The sequence below is a fragment of the Gavia stellata genome, chromosome Z, assembly GCF_030936135.1.
Source record: "Gavia stellata isolate bGavSte3 chromosome Z, bGavSte3.hap2, whole genome shotgun sequence".
NCBI classification, from domain to species: domain Eukaryota; kingdom Metazoa; phylum Chordata; class Aves; order Gaviiformes; family Gaviidae; genus Gavia; species Gavia stellata.
Genome location: NC_082637.1, coordinates 27628681 through 27647432, shown reverse-complemented (window position 1 = coordinate 27647432; position 18752 = coordinate 27628681). Strand labels below are relative to the sequence as shown.

The 18752-nt window shown below is 40.0% G+C and overlaps 1 protein-coding gene across 1 annotated transcript in view; it reads left to right on the top strand.

Annotated features, from left to right (window-relative positions):
• IQGAP2 (IQ motif containing GTPase activating protein 2) overlaps positions 1-18752 on the top strand; it is a 107094-nt gene that overhangs the window by 47957 nt on the left and 40385 nt on the right. The window contains exons 5-11 of the mRNA XM_059833487.1: positions 4751-4818; positions 5182-5295; positions 9270-9448; positions 10110-10197; positions 14026-14189; positions 14728-14888; positions 17264-17388. Of these exons, the coding sequence (XP_059689470.1) occupies positions 4751-4818; positions 5182-5295; positions 9270-9448; positions 10110-10197; positions 14026-14189; positions 14728-14888; positions 17264-17388 (899 nt within the window). The remainder of the gene's footprint in view (positions 1-4750; positions 4819-5181; positions 5296-9269; positions 9449-10109; positions 10198-14025; positions 14190-14727; positions 14889-17263; positions 17389-18752) is intronic.

Genomic DNA, 18752 nt, shown 5'->3' with positions numbered 1-18752 from the left:
TAACAAAACCTTAGCAAAATATCAGCATAACCATGGGGCAGACATGCTGATGAGAGTGAAAATGATGATGAAATGATAACTTTCTGTCCCAAAAGAGGAGCAAATAATTACTATATTCTGAGGTCATTCATGTAAAAATTAACATTTTCCAAGATTTTAAAGTTCTGAGCAACTTGATTTTGAATGTAAAGTCTGGAAGGCTTTGACCACACCACTGAAGGTAGAGCTTAAAATTTTTTATGTCCTGCTTTAAGGATTTTCTTGATGTTTAGCACTAAAAGTAGCGAACATCTGCCTCGTGCCATCCCTGGTGTGAGGGGTGGTGGTGTAGGCAGACGGCTCCTCCCTCTTGTAGCTCTCCCAGCTCATTTCCTGCACATGAAGACCTTTTCCTTTCATTACTTCCTTGCATACTAGGCTTGCAGAGGACATAATTACTTTACGCCCCAAACTCTCTTCTATGTTCCTAATGGTGTTCAAAGGCACATCAGCTGCTCCAGGGCTATAGGTCAGAAACTATTCAATACAGGCTGTAACTGAAATTTTTTAAGGTCTAACCATTGAAATGATGTGCCCACTCTTGCATTCTCCTGTGTGCACTCACTGCCAATAAATAGGACATACCAGCAAAGTTCATTATATTTCTGTCGAATGCTAGGTGTTCAGAGTTGACAGCTCTGGTATTTTTTTTTGTCATCTTTGACAAATGTTGCCACTTGAAATTATTGTGCCTGGTGTAATATTAACTGGACAGTCTCACCAGGACTGTTTGAGGGTACGTCTCGCCTAAAACTTGATAGTGTGGTCTGTTCTGTCAGCAAGTGTCTTGTGTAAGCTTGAAGCAATTTCCTGAAGTGGATGCATGGGACTCTGTTAACCAACTCAGGCTGACACAGTGGGCTGCATGCCCTTCTGGCCATGTTATGGACCGGCTCAGATGTTTTGTAGGAGGTGGAAGAACACAATGACGTTTTCTGATATTTGCTTCCTGATGTATGGAGGAGGACTTTATCAACCGTGGATTTAAATGCTACATGAACAATAAGGCCAGCCGTTAGATACCTTCTTAAGACGTGCCTAATGTTTGCAATAACAATAACCCTTTTCATCTTGAACTGAATTTTGCAATGGGTTGACCTTTGGTAGAAGTTTTCCTTTCTCCATCTTGACATGCCCCAAGATTTATGCCAGTATCAGAACTGGTCTGTGTTGTCTCAGCTTTCACTTTTAAGTTTGTGTTGTTTAAATTACTTTTCCTTGCTGCATATGAACACAAGGCTATAACTCTGTACTTACAAGTTACTGTTTTAGAAATGGACTTCATATCAAATGTGTCATGCCACACTGAAGGGGAAAATGCACATTGTAAGTCCTAAAATGCATGTTGTAAGTCCTTCACTGGAGTCTTTCAAATCAAACTCCAGTGTCAGCACACAGCCTACATTGAAAGCAGTCTGGGAAACAATAGAATTAAGGACAGGGCCCTTGCTTGGCCAGCAGTGTTCCCAGTTCGGTTGGCGTCAGAGCAACACTGAGCTGTAGGGGTCCAGTTCTGTTCCCCTTCTGTTGTTGTAACTACTGAGCTGCTGGTGTCTGTCCCCCTGGCTCCATGCAGCGCACCCCACCCGCTCTTCTTCTGGGTTTGTCACAGTATCCTCTCCAGGGAATCAGTACAGGGTTCACCAGCCCTGGAAAAGTCCATGTCCCTGTTGTTCTCAGGGTCCAGCACCACAGCATCTAGAAATAGCAATAGCAAGCAGGCTTTTCACCTTTGCAGCTATAGCATATGCACATGACCACTATATGAGGAATCACCATTGGGTTTAAATGCTAAATTTTAATGCATCTTGGAGCACGTGCTCAAATTTGAAAGGCTTATAACTTGGGAAAACTGAGCACTTTCTCAGAGAGGTGAGGGGTTGACCTACTTCCTATTCTTTGTTACTTGTTATCAAGTCGTTACTCCGAAGCAACATGATTCTTGAACTTTCCAACAGAACTATGTAAATTTAACACAGACAGGCTATTTTCTTATTCCTGTTCTTGGAAATCCTGAAGATATCTTTAGTTGAGAATTTTCCTACATGAGTTCATTTACGTACAGTCAGTGTGCATAATTTAAGTGCTTAAAGTTGATAAGATTATTTTTAATTGCTCCTCTAAGAAGCATGAAATAGCCTTAACTGTAAGTAGTAGGAGCAAAAAGCTCCATCCATCCAAAGAGTCTATTTGACATCTGAAATGTTAACATTTCACAGGGAAAGTCTTTGGTTATTTGAGGTTTTGCTGATCTCTGAGCTGCTAGAGGGGCTGAAGATAGATAGACAATGACTCTAAGCAAAATGGTTTAAATATAATTTTAGGATATGTCCTGGTTCAAGACTGAAATGAAGATAATTGTACTTACAGTACATGGAAAAACTTCACTGTCAAATAAGCACTGCTCTGCCCAGGAAGGAGTGACTTAGCAAACGCTTCCTAGACTCCTGTTGAATATAATTACCCTTGTGCCTTTCTCCTGTTGAAACATCAATGCTTAAAGCCAGACGTGACAATTACAAAGGCATAGTTCTCATTTCTTGCACATTTTTCTTGTGAAAGCCAATTTATATTTCGTCCTGGACTAAATGAGGTTAAGAATTGCTTCATTTAAATTAAGTTGCTAACAGTGATTCTTTTTCCTAAACAGCAGTGTTTATGAGATTCCATGCCCCCCCACCCCGCAAAATTTAGTTTTCAAATGATCTTTGCAAGCAGATTGCTGCTGCATCCTGGACAAACTATCCCTCTGAAGTTGAACAGCTTCAAAACATTGTTTTCCTAGGAAGCACTAGAATAACAAGCATATGTTTTAAAAAAAGCGCACTATTTTCAGATCTGTTTTTTACAGCATGTTATACATGAACTAAGCTTAAAACAAGACCCAGGAACCACTGGCTGACATGAACTGCAGTTCTGTGTTGGCGATGCAAAGGGAACTTCACCTGGGAACTGCCTTTTCCCCTTTGTTTCTCCCCTGCTCCTGATGCCTCATATCCAGCTTTCTCAACCCAAGACCCCCTGCTTTTGATTTTATGTGGGTTCCCTAAGGTTCAAGTTACATTATAAAAGCATTAAGTGAGCTGTTCAAAGTGAAATTATACCTTAATACAGAGTAGAAGCATCTTTGTGCTCCCTGCAAGTCTCGAAGCACATTGTCAGCACCACCTGGTGGTTAATGAGCTCATCCAAACAAAGGAGCACATGAAGTAATGCACGTGGCTCAATATCCACCTGGAAGTGTTGAACAGCAAAAATATGAATCTGTAATGTCCATACCACTTTTGTACCCCTCTGTCTTTTTTATCGTGGTGACAAAAAAAACGCCAGCGTAGCCATTTGATGCTGCTGATTTCCATAATTGTTTGTATGACACCCAGTGCTTCAGCCAGGTCTGTGTCCCTGTCTCAAACTTAAAGTAAAATCTCTTTAAAAGCCTGCAAGGAAAGACTGGCAGGCAGATCAGGGTAATAGAGGAACCTGGTTCATTACTATAGTCATGTGTTTTTTCCTGCTACAGCTAGCTTGCATTTAAGACTGTTTTGAAAGGTGACAATGGCAACAGCAATGACTTTGAGGGGCTGCAGCAGTCAGTGTCGACCTACATGAGATATGCTGTTGTGTCCATCCAGGTAGTGACAGAGGTGTAGCTGTAGTAGCATGGAAGATGAAATGCTGATTCGTGTGCTTTGAAATAAATGTGACAGTTACAAATGCTTGCTTTTAAATCTCATCCTGTAATTTGTTAATCGCAAAAAAACAAAACAAAACAAAAAAAAAACAAAACACCACGAAATGTGCCCCTCTAGAAACAAAAACCCCAAGCCACATCTGCAATGTATGAAGTTGGTGTGAAGTAATTTAAAAAAGAGGTGCAAAATAATGCTTTTGGAGGAATCCATTACTTAAGTCTTTGTTTTAAAATCTGTATTTTTGCCTGCTTGCAAAACTCACTTGTTTATTGAATTTCACTCATAAATTATAGAAACACTAGTCTTTTGTAGATAAATACATGCCTTATGTTTGGAAGATATTGAGAAAATATGGATGTACTCAGTGGTTTTTTTTTTAGGTAGCACTGCAGAGCTCTAGGAATAATGAGGATAGATATTTTTCATGCTATATTGAAACAAAAATATTAGTGCCTGGACAGCACTTCAAATTCAGCTTTCTTAATTTTCCAAAAGCTAAATAGCTAATGACACAAATGTATCTGAGACAGGCTTGGATGGACTTGCAAGTCTTTGTTCTTCTACACTTAGTAATAAGGGCGTCCGTGATTTGTGTGTCTTCAGCTACCAATTACAGGGGTGTAATAATGCAAGTCAAAACAGTACATAGATCCTAAGCTATAAGCTGTACTAAAGTGCATTCACATCTTGATATTTTTTCCCAATACTAGCTTTTGAATTTCTTTAACTGTCTTCCACTAAGGTTTTCTACTTGTTTACACATCCCCTCTGATGTGAGATACAATGACAGTGCCTCTCTCTTAGAGATGCTGCTTTGAAGCATCAAGTCAAAAAAGACTTCTCTTTCTGTAAGACTTAAAAACACAGCACAAAGAAAACTGTGGCATTAATTTATTCCATATTGGCCTATGAAAGTCAAGGGTTAAAGGACAAGCTTTATAAAAGCACTTTTCTCTTGTACAGAAAGCAAACATCTCAACCACATGCAGGACTTTAAATTCTAATTTTCTTCTTTGCAGTTTATACCTCTTCAAACTAGGATTAGCACCACAGATCCAGGACCTACTGGGAAAAGTAGACTTCACAGGTAATAAACTGCTTAGCTAATCATATGTTAGGTGGTTTCTTCACCCAGTAAATCTGCTAACATTGTACATATTTTCTATTATGGTCTTCTCCTCCTACAAGGTTGTTCTGAACACATCCTAATTAAATAGGCAGGAGGCTGCTATTTTTAATGAATGTCAGTCTCCAAAGGACAGAAGGGAGTGAATTTGCATGGAATACTTGTCATATCTCAAATTCCTTCAAAAAGGGGAGGAAAAACTGCTAAGAAGCCCTGTCCACAAGTGTTTTCAAAAACATTGCACCTGTATTTGTAGGTGTGGTGATTCATAATTAAATTCTTATGCTTTTGTTCTGATAATATTTCTTTTCTTTATGTGAACAGAGGAAGAAATCAGCAACATGCGAAAGGAGCTAGAAAAGTACGGTATACAGATGCCATCTTTCAGTAAAATTGGTGGGATTCTGGCCAGTGAATTATCAGTGGATGAAGCTGCATGTAAGTGTGGCTCTTGTTCCGTTTTCTAGTGGATAACCTGGCAGAACACTAACAAAGTATTTTCTGTGTTTTAATTCACCCAGTTTGCCACCTCTTCATCAATAACAAGAAAAGCAAGCAAGTTTTCACTATCACACTGCATCATTGTTACAAGACCTCTTGCAATTTTTCACTCTGCATTTTTGAGCATCTTCGTTGAACCATAGGAAGTGCTACCAGAAGCAAAGATTTTGTATAATCTTTTGCATGGGTTTAACATTTTGGTAGCTAGTGCTCCTCTAGAATGATGAATTGAGCTCTGCATGTGCCTCTGCACTGTAGGGGGCACAATAGAGACGGCCATGGGAATAAGGTGTCTACTCTGTGCCTCCTTCCTGTGTTGGGCTCTTGCAGTTTTCCTCACCCGATCAGGTGGCTGTGAGAATAACGCACTGTTCCAGATAGACAACTCTCACGTATGGTGGTGCACACATGGAGGAACCACTTGCCTGCATGGGCAGCTTTTGATCTGCCTGAGCACTGGCATGTGACTCGCAGCATGGTAGAACCGTGCTGGACAGCACGTTCTGCTGGTGCATCCAAAATAAGCTTTTCCTTTTCAGGGGGATTGATGCACAGTTATGGTCCTTTTGAGTCTGTCTTGAACAGCTTCCACACAAAATAAAAATTAAATGGCTTTTTGCTGCCTGAGTCTATCCATCTATAAGTCTGTTTTTCTTCATTTCAGTTTTTTGTGGAATGAAGTGTTTTTAAAATGTTTAAAAAAAAAAGAAACAAACCACAAAACAATTGCTTGAACTTATGAGGCATGAAATGAAGTATGTCCACTTAAATCCACACTTGAGCTCTAGTTATTTTGTTCAAAATCCTAGACCTATTCAGAGGGGCAAACTGAAGAACAGAAGGGCTGGTTTGAGTATGTTCAATGGCATAGTGGGTCATTGATACAAACCAGTAACAGTACTGCAGACTGTACACAGGGAGGTGGGGGGAATAAAGGCTGAATTAAGTTCCATTGCAACTTTGTTAAACCCTGCAGAGTAGCATAATTAAAACAAGCCTCATGATGTTACTGTGCTGAAATTTCCAGACCTTAACTTAAAACACATTTCCTCATGTTGATTCACATTGTCTGTGTTGTATATTTTGGAGCCTGCTATAGCTTAATATGTGCATGCCTATGGAAAGCTAGCTCTTAAAATACTGCCTTTGAAATTGGGCATGGTTTGTCTCCTTTTTTAGCAAGTTTTCAGAGATTTAGTGACTACCAAGCACTTTTCAAGGGAGCTTCCTTCCTTCCCTGAAGATGAAAGGGCTGCAACTTCCTTCTCTGAAAGCTTATAGTGTGTGTAGGGTTTCCTTTAACTTCTGAAGTTTTTTCATTCTTCCATAGAAAAGCAGGGTTTCCTGATGCTGGTTCTGTCCCTTTGGGCAAGGAGTGTCCTGTAGATAACATGCCCTCCCCCAGAACAGGAAACATCTGCTATAGGAACCCTCACACACTAGTGAGGTTGGACGTGGAGATCCTGCTGGAGGAAAGGGTCTACCACCCTGCTTCTGAAATGGAGTAAGCAAAAGGAGATATGAAATGAAACGAAACAAACGCTGATGACTCCTTCTGTGCTGTCAGCAATAGTAGAAATCAGCGTACAAAGAGTAAGCTTAAGTGCTTTCAAAGTGATCTTATTCTGCAAGTAACCCTCTCTGTTATTCCATGCCTCCAGACTACTCTTTCAAGCCCAGTCAGGCTTCTCACTGTTTCTCATGGTAGATGGGTTCACAACATCCACCAGTATCTGTTCACATCTCTCCTAACCTTGAACCTATCTTTTGACTACTTTTTGCTATCTCCACTTAAATCAGTAAGGCCTCTTACACAACTGTGGAAGAGATTGCATCCTTCCTATGTGCTTTGTTATATGAGGATGTGGGGGTGATATGTGTGTCTAAGAACACCAGTCTTCTCTTAGCCCCTTGAAGTTGATCTGGATGTTCATAAAATCTCAAGCTGGAAGGGACCCATAAGGATCATTGAGTCTAACTCCCCGCTCCTCACAGGATGATCTAAAACTAAACCATATGACGAAGAGTGTCATCTAGACGGTCCTTGAACTCTGACAGGGTTGGTGCCATGATCACTTCCCTGGGGTGCCTGTTCCAGTGACTGACCACCCTCTCAGTAAAGAACCTTTTCCTATTGTCCAGTCTAAACTTCCCCTGTTCCTGAAGTTCAATGTCAAAGGAACCAGTGTGTCTCTCTGCTTGCTTCTCCTCCACCATGCTGGCTGATCATGCTTCCCATCTGATGCTGTGCTGAACTGAGCTAGAGCAAAATAATTTCAGAACAACTTTCTAGCATGAATTTAATGCTAAGCAATGGACTATCCACCATCAGCTAGGCAAGTTGTTCCAGTAACCGCCCTCTCTCAGAATGTATAACTTCACTTCATGCTTCATTTGCCCATGTTAAGTTTCCAACCGCCTGCTCTTTTGTTCTACTTTCCTAAATTTGTATACACCTTTGTTTTCCTAAAAACTCACATTTCCTAATCATTGACAAGCATCTTTCATTTCTTTCATACACTGACAAAAACTGAACACTCTAAAGTCAGATGTATAGACCCTCAGTTGAACTTAATCCAAAAAAAGTGCTTTTTACTGAACGGTTTTCTCCAGTTTAGCAAAACCATGCAAGGCCATGTAGCAAGTAAGTACTGATAGAATAAGGAAGGATGGCATTCGTATTTTCCCTTCCACATCTTATTGGTGGCATGAAAGTAAATCCTAGAAAAGCTGCTGGGCTGATAAATGGGGAGCTGCTGTGTTCCTCCTTTGTGATAAGTTCTAGACAAACATTTTTCATTAATTACATTTTATATAGTAATGTCTGTAAAATCTTTGAGATGAATGTGCCACCAGACAGTAGTTAGGGTCTCTTTGTGGCATGAAGGTCCAGATAAACTGTAGCTCTAGTGAAAGTCCTTCAGCTAGACTGACCTCAGGGCCAAACATGTGCAGGGAATACCTGGAGGGGTGTGTCAGCCATTACTCTACACCTAATTCAGCTGCAAGTGGTTTTGGTTTTGTACATTCATGTAAATTTGCTGTGTGGAAAACCAAGAGCATTTCTGACTCTTAAAATCTTGGAGTTAAGCATTTGTTTAGGAATTGAAGTTTTCTTGTGTTCTCAAAGGAAATGTTTAACACTGAAGCTGGTCAACGGCTATAGTGAGTCCTATGGCACTTTTTCCCCTTTTCCTGTGCAATAACATTTTGGGAACCCTGCCAAGCCCTTTGCGTGTTCTTTCTCCCTGTTTGAAGTTTGCTGTCTATGGCTTTGCAGATGACAGAAATAGGGACCATTACATCACTGTGTCTCTGGTTCCCCAGCTGCTCATGGCAATCCTCAGTTAGGAAAGGTGCCAGTTCATTCCAGGCAGGCTTAGATGTGGTGTGTAGGGCTGCACCCTGCCTGGGGAGTATTAACTACGTTTTCTGGAGGACAAGTTTCACAGAGTTTGAACTTTCTTATTCTTGTGTAGTATCTTTCAGATATAGTTAGTTTAGACAATACTTTCCTATGTCTTTCTTGTACCTTTATGAACATGAAAGCCACTTTAAGAGGAAAACCTACTAAAAATGCTTTAATTCCTGCATATAATTGCCTTCTAAATGACATAGGACTTGAACAATAAAATGTAACTGATGTTTTATTTTCTGTCAGTAAAATAGTAACCCCTAGTTGGGAGAAGGGCAAACATGGAACAGAGAGCAATGTGCCACCTTTGAGCAAACATGGAGTGCTTTTGTTGCTGCAGTCTAGGGGAAACATTAGGAGTGGGATGTTTGAAGGGGAATATGTAAATTGTTGAACATATATTAATATATATTAATTTCAAATAAATCAGAAGAAACAGGGAGAGTTTTTAATATCTTTTGCTTCCTGAAATTTAGGATTGTGCTTTTAATTTTAGTGCATGCAGCAGTAATAGCAATTAATGAAGCTATTGAGAAGGGAATAGCTGAGAAAACCATTGCGACTCTGAGGAACCCAAATGCAATGTTGCTAAACGTGGATGAAGAACTTGCACAGGACTATCAGAATGAACTCTTTGAAGCTAAAAGGAGAAAAGAATCAAACGCAAGACTTAAGGTAGCGGTATTTTATTAGCCCTCCTAGTATACATATTTCTTCATGTTGCTTCTCATGCTGTAGTATTACTGTTTTAAAAAGTAACTTAAATTAATTTTTAAAATTAGTGTAATTAAGAAAAAACTGCTTTTAAGCTAAATAAGATAAATAATGGTAATGCAACAAGCTGACAGCGAATTTTATAAGAATAAGATTACTATGAGTATGATGTAGCTTAACTTCAACAAAAGGATAAAATATTATAAGACTAAAAACAAAATTAGACTGGTTTTCCTCTATCAGCTGCTTTAGAAAAAACACATTTTCTGTTTAAAAAGTTATGAAAAGAATGATACCTTTTTTGAGCATAAAGTATAACCTCTGCCACAGATCTTTAATGTCAAACTACTTGCTATGTTTTTTACATGACAGCTAATGCTTTCTGTAATTGAAAAATGTTACAATATATTTACATGGCTCTTTAACAGGAAGCAGAAAATGCTTTAAATATTGCTTAGCCAGTTACCATGAAGTGCTGATTTCTTTAGTTCATGTGGTCAACAAATTCCATTACAAATACATCCAGCAAATATTTCAGCTGATGCAGTTTAAATTACTCCTGATAATAGCTTTTCTCTCTGCAAAGTTTTTGTGTGTGCTAGCAACAATTTTGTTTTCTTAGAACGGCACAATCTCTGAAGAAGAGAGAGACGTCTATGAGGAGCTGCTGACACAAGCTGAGATTCAAGGCAATATCAATAAGATAAACAGTAAGCCATTCTGGATCCTTATGGAAGTGTGCACAGAACACGTGATCTCCCAGATTCCAGCTCAACATGACTTGAATCCACATAAACAAACAAAATATTTCTGTGGAAACTTATAAAATATGCAGAAGTAGCTAATATCTGTCTACAACAGTTTTTTCTTGCTGCTCCTTCTCTACTAATCTTTTGGGGGGCTAATGTCTGTGTTTGTGGTTTTTGCTGTAAGGATTCCTCAGTTCAGAATCAAATCATTTATTGCCTGCTCTGTTTCCTTATGTTTGAGTTCCTTTTGTGTGCAGAATGCTGTAAATTTTGACCCCCTCTTCTATATAGAGCTGAAATTCACTCATAAGCTTCCAGTTGGCTGTGGTTGAACCGCTCCCACACAGGCTCACACAGAGCCGGAGACTCCCTTTGTAGGATTGGTCTTGAAATAGATAATCCTCTGCTGGATAAAGATTGCCATCCTAGCTGGCTTTTACAAAAAGTGAGATGCTGACAGGAATGGACGACTTCTACTCCGCCCCCCCCCCCCCCCAAAAAAAAAAAAAAAAAAGTGTATTTGCTGTTTATAAGCATTGTTTTCATTTCAGTTCACATAGCTTTAGTCGAAGTGAATGAGGCTATTGACCGGCAAGATGAAGTGGCACTGATGGCAGGTTTGAACCGTCCTGCTTTGAGCCTACTTGAAGTTCTGCCACAAAATTCCTCATGCTATCTATTGCAATTGTGTGATTCTAAAGAACAGAAAATGCAGGTAATTGAATGAAACAGGTACTATGCATCAGTTTGCATTTTTTTAGCTGATTTTAATCTAGAGAGAAATTGCCTTTACGCTGCCTACAGCATCACTTATGAAACAGTTTTATAAAGGTTTTAGAATAATTGATGTACTAATTGACACCAAAGTAGCTGCATTTGCTCTAAAGAGCATGATGCCCTTATAAGTAGTTACTAACTAAGAAGAAAATTTGAGATAGAGCATGCAGCCCCTAATACTATGTTGCTTTGAAAATGAGTTATAACTTGAGTACAACAAAAGGAAATACTGAATAATTAACAGCAAATGAAAGAGTCAATTGGGTTTTAAGGAGAAAATCCATCATTTTGAGTGAGATGAAAATCACAGGGAAAAATTAATGCTGTGTTTACTGTGACATTGTATTTGGTGCACACGGGATAGTACAATCAAATCCTAGTGTCCCATCAAGGGGTTTTATCCCTTATCTCCCACCAAACTTAAAAGCATAATTAAATCTCTTTTTTCCTGATCTGTTAGATAGCAGAGGTTCCAAATATGCTGGACAAAAGTGAAATACAGAAAGAAGTTAGTGTTGCCAATGCAGAAGCTGAGGCTCACAAGCTTAGTGAGTAACTGTTTTAATACTCATTTTTTACCATCACCGTTTAATTATGTTAAGATGATTAACTGAATCCATGATTTCTTGCATGTAAACAAGGTTTCTCAAACTGAAACCATAAGCGTTGCATTTTGGTTTTGTAACTGTTCTCAGTGTCACAATTGCCAAGTCACCAATCTGTGCTGCATCGGATATACTCTTATCTGAGGTAGCTAACACTTTTTTTCTTTGAATAACTTGAGCCACTGGTAAACACATTGGCTAAAACTGAAGACAATGCATGGCTTGATGGCTTGAACAAATATTTATCAGTGTAGTATTAATCCTCACTTGGGAGCGATGACCATCCTTGTAGAATTAAAATAGAGTGATCACATGGAAGAACATTTTGCAATCACATTGCAGAGGAAAATTATTCTTACTTTCAGACACATGTATCTAAATCCAACCTGTTCTCAGCCTGCTAAGAATGTCCCAAGGCACAAGTTATAGCTTGTAAAAAATATAGTTAAAGGGGATCTAAATTTGCAGTGCATGTATTGCTGCTTTTGACTGGAAACTTCTTTGCTAGGAAGTTCAGCTTTGGTTAAACTGCTGTCATTTCATGCTATATCTGGGCATGGCTTAGTGGCTGTTTTGTCTCTGGTATTATTTCCAATGCTTTGAATCCAGGCTGATTGCTTTTGTAATGTGACTAAAGGCTGTACTGTGAGGTCAGCTTAAGCCAGAAGTTAAGTCTAACTTCCTACCTCAAACGTTAGCCTATGTTAGATTGGTTAGGCACAGTGAGCAGTACTTACTCTAGAAGAGTTGCTCCTTGGTAAAGAAAATGAGAAGGAAAAATGTGATTTATGAAAAGCAGTAACAGCAATCTGGAGAGCAACTTACTACTTATGTTTTGTTTGAAAAGGAAAAAAATAGTGGGTTTTGTTATTGGAATGTGAACAATGTAAAGTGTGTTTTGCAAGTTGCATGCTCAGTTGCTGAATGAGAAATCAGTAGCTTGGTTATAGACTACAGAGCTAGTCTAGTCCCTTTGTTGACTCTGACTCTTTTCCTCTTTGCTCTTTTCTCTAAAAAAGTGTGCATGCTGTAGCTTCTCCTTTTCCTAACCTCAGGAATAGTCAATAGAGAGAGCCTTGAAGAACAACATGGCCCCATATGACCGTGCCTCAGAGCAATTGAAATGAGAGACGAGGGGCTTTTTAGGTGGGCCTGGTTACTTAGGTTTTCAACGTCTTTGTGTTGTATAATAACATCTGAGTGCTGCTGCATACATGAACTGTGGATGGTGTCTGCTGTACAAGCAGTCTTGTATAGACTTGAGCAGTCAGTGGTGACTAAAAACGTTCCCTGTATAATAGTATGGAGAAAAGCCATAGGATAAGGTGGAGGAGATGGGGGTTATTTTGCTGACGGAAATTACATTTACATAATTGCCCTTCTTTACTCTGCCACATGCACTCTAACCTTCAAGGTTGTTTCCCTTTGCACAAGATCAGAGCGGTCCCTTGTACAATGCGTTCCTGGGTGTGTCCTGGCCTGAGTTTCTTCAGACTTGGCTCCTCCAGGTGTGCAATTACAGTGGCTGTGACTAAGCTAAGAGGTGTTGTAAGGTTTCTGCAGCTGCCCAGGTGGGAAGCGTGTTTCAGCATTTTTCTGCTGGGGTTCAAACCTCTGCTGAATTCAGTTCAGCAAAAAGCAAAATAGGCGAGTTGTTCAAGTACCGAAAAGGGTTGCACTCATACTCCTCTATGGTGGTCTGTTTAATTTGAAATTTGAGCTGTAGAGAAGGGGATAATCTATATGGCAGTGCTTTGAGGACTGATCTTCCACACTGTTAGATGAACAAACAGGTGATGGCAGGCCGACAAGTCCTAGAAGATGTAGCATGTGGTTTTCCATCAGTTCAGCTACTGAAAGTCCCAACCCCTGAATGTATTTGGATGATTTCTACCAGGCCTCCTGAAACAGACAATAAAAATGTCATTGGTGTTGCAGGACAGTCTTGTTCTAGCTAGCTGAGTTAGGTCCTGCTGAAAGGAGGAGGCGAGGGAGGAAACTTGCTGCAGAAGGAGCATTTGCAGTGAAAAAAGACTGAGGTGCTGGAGCTGACATACCCAGCAGTACCTGCAAAGAGCAAACCCCGGAGGGATGTTAGGTCTTTCTCTGGGCTAGGATCAGTCAGCTCCTTGTTTTGAGTTACAGGTACAATAAGCAGTGGCTAATATCTAAAAGTCCAGAAACGCTAAAGTTCTCCAGTCAATTATTGCATACATTTGCATAGACACTGTTTTTGCAACGTTCAGCAGTTGTGTCTTGAAGAATCTCACACAAATATGGTTTTTTTCTCTAATGACAACAAATTATATTCTTTGGAATAGCCTAATTGTAGATGGCAATCTACATGGCATAAAGAGCGAATGGCATGTGAAAATTAATAGGCTTTTCTTTCCCTGATGTTCTCTAGAACTTATAGCAGTTGACAATGTCAATACTGCAATTCGTAACTGTGATCCTAGTAAAACACTGGTTGCACTGATGAAACCGGAGGCGCAGCTGCCTGTTGTTCACTCATTTGCTGCTGCTGTCTATCAGACTGAGCTGTTCAACCTCCAACAACAGAATGCTGTGGTAAGAGTGAAAAAGCTTACAACCTGCTCGCTGATGTTATGTAGTCAAACCATGAAAGAGCATAAACATAGCATGTTGTTGTGTAAAATCAGACTTAATTCTCTTGCCGTGGTGCTGTATATTGCATGGATGATTTTGGTTGAATAGGCAATATTGAAACACAGAATTTGTGTCTTGACACACTTTGCTCTGGCTGAGCTCTTGTGTTTCAACAAATCAACTGATGTTTTTTAACTCTGCATGCTCTTAATGAGGACTAACTCTGGGTTATATATTGTGTAGAAAAGCAATCCCCTGCTACGAGGGTAAGACCAGAGTAGGTGGGGTTGAGGGGCAAAAGAAGGAAAGGCTGAAGGGATGTGTAGCAAACCCATAAGCTCTACCACCAGTGTTGTGTTAATCTGACATGCCTGTGACTAAGAAATTTGCCAGGCTTTTTAAATCAAGTCCATCTCCTTGATGGTATCTAGACTGTGTAACTCAAATTCGTTACACTGCTTATTTACCTTCCTGACTGTGGCACATTATTGTCCTACAGAACTACCTGGCACATGATGAACTGTCTATTGCAGTAGGAATGTTGTCAGCTGTTGTGTTGCTAAACCAGGTCTTGGAAAATAAGGACATCCTAACGATAAAGAATCATCTCAGAAACCCATGCATTGGCTTCAATAATCTGGAAGAGGAAAACTTTCAACGGTAAAGGTTCATTGTGTCTTGTTTGGATGAGATTTGGCAACTTCTGTAAAGGATAAGTAGGCATTTTACTAGGTGGGCTGTCCTGTGTTGTGGCTATGAAGTTGAAAGAGATGCAAGATAAACATCTGTGTTGTAAGTTAATAAGGGATAATGTGATAATTGCTGAACTAGTTGTGTATCTGTAAATATAAGCAATCACACAACCTCAGATGTTTGAGGGCAGAGGATGTGTGAGGTGCAGGCAAAATACCCTTGGAAAGCAAACATTAAGATCTGACAAGAATTTTGCAGACTCTAAAACATGAACCAACTGTAGCTGGAAACTGTTAATCAGTAACCTCTCTGCAACATTTAAAAGAAGATCTTTGGAATGAGGTAGTGTTTCATGCCTTAAGGCCCAGGAGGTCCCTTAAACCACAGCTGACCCCTTTTTTGCTTGAGAATTGCAAAGGTCTGAAAAATGTAGCACAGTCCTGCTTGCTAAAAAGCTGAGTACAATGCTGTGGCACAGTGCATGTTCAACATTAAATTACAGCTTTCACTCAGCTACCAGCTGCTTGCACTGCCACGTGCCTGACTTGTCACAGCTATGTGCTGCTACCTCTGCGCTCTTTTGTGTATCTGCAAAAAATATCAGGCAACACTATGACTTGTGTGAGAGCTGAGGCCCCGGTGTGTGGAGGAGAGCATGGGGGCATTGGCTGCTTCTTGCCTCTTGGTCATGGGTGGTGGAAACCTCCGTGTGCTGCTGGAAGGCATTACTAGACAAAAGGGACAGCAGTGGCTAAAGATATTCACCAGCCTGCCAGGGGACATGAATCTGAGAGCAGCCCTTGTTAGGTGTCTCAAAGTTGGAAGGAGGGCAGTCAGAATAGGAATAAGTGGCTAGTGTCTTAGAGGGAGCAGAATGCCTTAAGGTGGAAGAAAATTAATCTGTCACTTGGCCTCTGCTAATGTGAGGTGGTGCTTGTGGTCGAGAGAAGCAATGTTATAACTATACAGAAACGGACCCCAAAGTGTCCAAGTGCAGCATTTTTGGCTGGTGTTACTGTGACCTGATCTTTAGATTAAGCTGCCAGTCAATAAAAATGAAACTCTAGGAATTAGTTAGTGTAGAGAATAAAATAAAATTTTATTATGCCACTATGTAAATCTGTGCTGCCAACCGTATGTTGAATATTGCAGGAAGCTTTGATTGCACAATACCAGAAGGAAATACAGTAGAGCTAAAAAAAGTTCAGTGAGGGCAATGGTGTTCAATGGCTTTCTACTGTAAGAAATAAACTTGTTAGGAATGTGTTTCCTAGAAAAGAGAACTTAGGGGAAATATGGCCTAGGTCTACAAAAGTGTGCGTGTTGTGGGAAAGGTTAATAAATGTTGCTAGCTTCTCTTATAACTTTAGTTTTTATTTTCTTATGAGAATTGGAACAAGAACATTGGACACTATGAAATATCAAGGTTAAAATTTACATGAGGAACTGCCATCTCACAAAACACTTAAATTGGACTCATTCCTCAAGAATATATAAGATTTCAAATTAGAATTGATAAATTAATGGAGCACAGCATTGTTTGCAACTGTTAAAGTGATATGCAGCCTCCAGCTCAGAAAGGCCTTAAATGCAGGCTGCTGAATGCTGGAAGGGCAAATCAGAGCAGGATATGATGAGTCTGTCTTGTATTTTTTCTGGCAACCATTCATTTCTCAGGTTTCTGCTGGAAATAGAAGATAGGAATTTGATCTGACATATTGTGGCAGTTGTATACTTGATTCAGAAATATGAAAATTATTTAACTTATGTATACATGAGTTTACTGTAGAGGTTTCCAGCTCATCTTGATCTGTGATCCTTCTAAGAGTAGACATAGGCTACAGAGCCTGTGCTTGGAAGACCTTGAGTTGTGGGGAGAGAAGCATAACTTTTTATTCCCTGCCCATGGCCCATCATCGCTCACATGGAGGGAGCATGGACATAGCAGGAGGTGCTGCTACCTGATGCTAAGGCAGAAATTCTGGTCTTTGACTTAATGTAGCAAGAAGCTACACTAAGAAACAAGAATTTTCTCCAAAATTTATCTGTAGTGCCATACAGCAAAGTGCATGTCCAGTGTATGTATTACCATCATCCCATGTTGCCAAGAAAAGTGCTCTGAATTAGTGTACAGGGGCATTTTTTTTCAGATTCCGAAATGCATGCATAGAACCAGCAAGGCAGCTTGCATGTCTGTATAATTTCTGGCAAGAGATGAGTTTGTCTGAAATTCATTGAAAAAAATACTAGGCACTAAATGGTGGATGATACATCTGACTAATTCTTTATGGGAGTTTATCTTGTATATGAAATACACTTATGTATTTTATATCTTCTTATAGTTATGCTGATACACTATTGTCTATTAAGTCAGAGGCTTCATCTCAAGGCCAAGATTATTTAAGCTGGAATGATATCCAGAACTGCATTGACATGGTTAATATGCAAATTCAAGAAGAAAATGAAAGTAAGTAATTCTTCCTCTACGTCGCCCGCAGAGATGATAGTCCGGTCCTTGGTACAGAAATTTCTGTGCTGTATGGCCTTGTACAGACACTCTTCAAGAGAGAAGAGCGTTTAATTTTGAACGCCTGTTGGTCTTCAAATGTCCTTGAGGTATTCCTGGTTGTGTTTTGGCTGGCTGAAGGATATCGTAGGGTGCCTGCCTTCTGCAGTCTTACAAATGCTGTGGTTCTGCCCACTTGGCAGTATCTTTCAGTATTTTCACTGGATAGTCTCGATTTGGGGATTTTGCAGAAATTGTAAGCAAAGAGCATATTTGAGGGATAGGGGAAGAAATTACAGGCAGTGTGCTGTGGAAAAGTTTTTTAACATTAAATAATTTCCAAGACCTTGTTTTTCATAAGGGAGTTGGTAAGAAGTTACGCTGTGCAGTTATCTGACTTAGTCTCCTTTTAGGTAACTTGATTTCCTATTTGAAAGTAGCTTCTTATGCCCACTTTTTCTAATATAAATGGATTTAGGATTTTTCGAAGCTGAATGTAACTACATTGCCCAAAAGGGTGGTGTTATAGTAAATGTGAGAGCCGGTCATTTAGGCTTCAAAAATGCTAAAAGACCTATTTTCTCTACTGAATATAGAAGTACGATTTTTTTTTTTCTAAAATTTGAGGCTACCAAGTTATTCCCAATTTTCTGGAGCAAGGAAAGGAGAGGGCAGCTTTCAGAACGCTTGCCATTTGGGAAGCAGTCTGGAATACAGTTCTGAGAGCCTTCATAAGGCGCAGGCTTTCCTGGGTGGCACTGACACACGGTGCGTGTCCCTTTCCCACACTGCCACCAGTGTCATGTGTGCTACTGCTTCATACTGGTAAGAGAAGCTTTATATTATGGAAATACTAAAACTGACAGGACTGTTGCTTCCTAAATCTAGTCAAGTGGTTGCTGTGGACCCTCGTGGCTTACTTGAAATGTGTGCCCAGCAGGGTGGGATGCTGAGCAGTTCATTTGACTGAAATAATCACTTTTTTCTGAATCTCTACAGTCACTAGGAGTTGAAACAAGCCTTAAGAAAGGTGGTCTTACATTAGGAGAGTCAGTCTTCAGTACTAAAATAGCTGCACTTGGTTTCAGTGACACTGGCCTCTGCCCAGGGATGGTTATTTGGGGCAGAGAGGGGAGGAAGAAAGGTGGCCTCTGTTTCCATAAGCAAACCTGCATGACTGCACAGTCCCTCTGTAGTAGCACCCCAGAAAAAACTGCTGATTCCCAAAGCTTTGAGGGCATGGATCTGTGACCCTGTCAGCTGTGCCGTGGTGGGTCTGGGAGCGACTTGGTGAGAGACAATCCACTGCAGACAGGAATGCCATC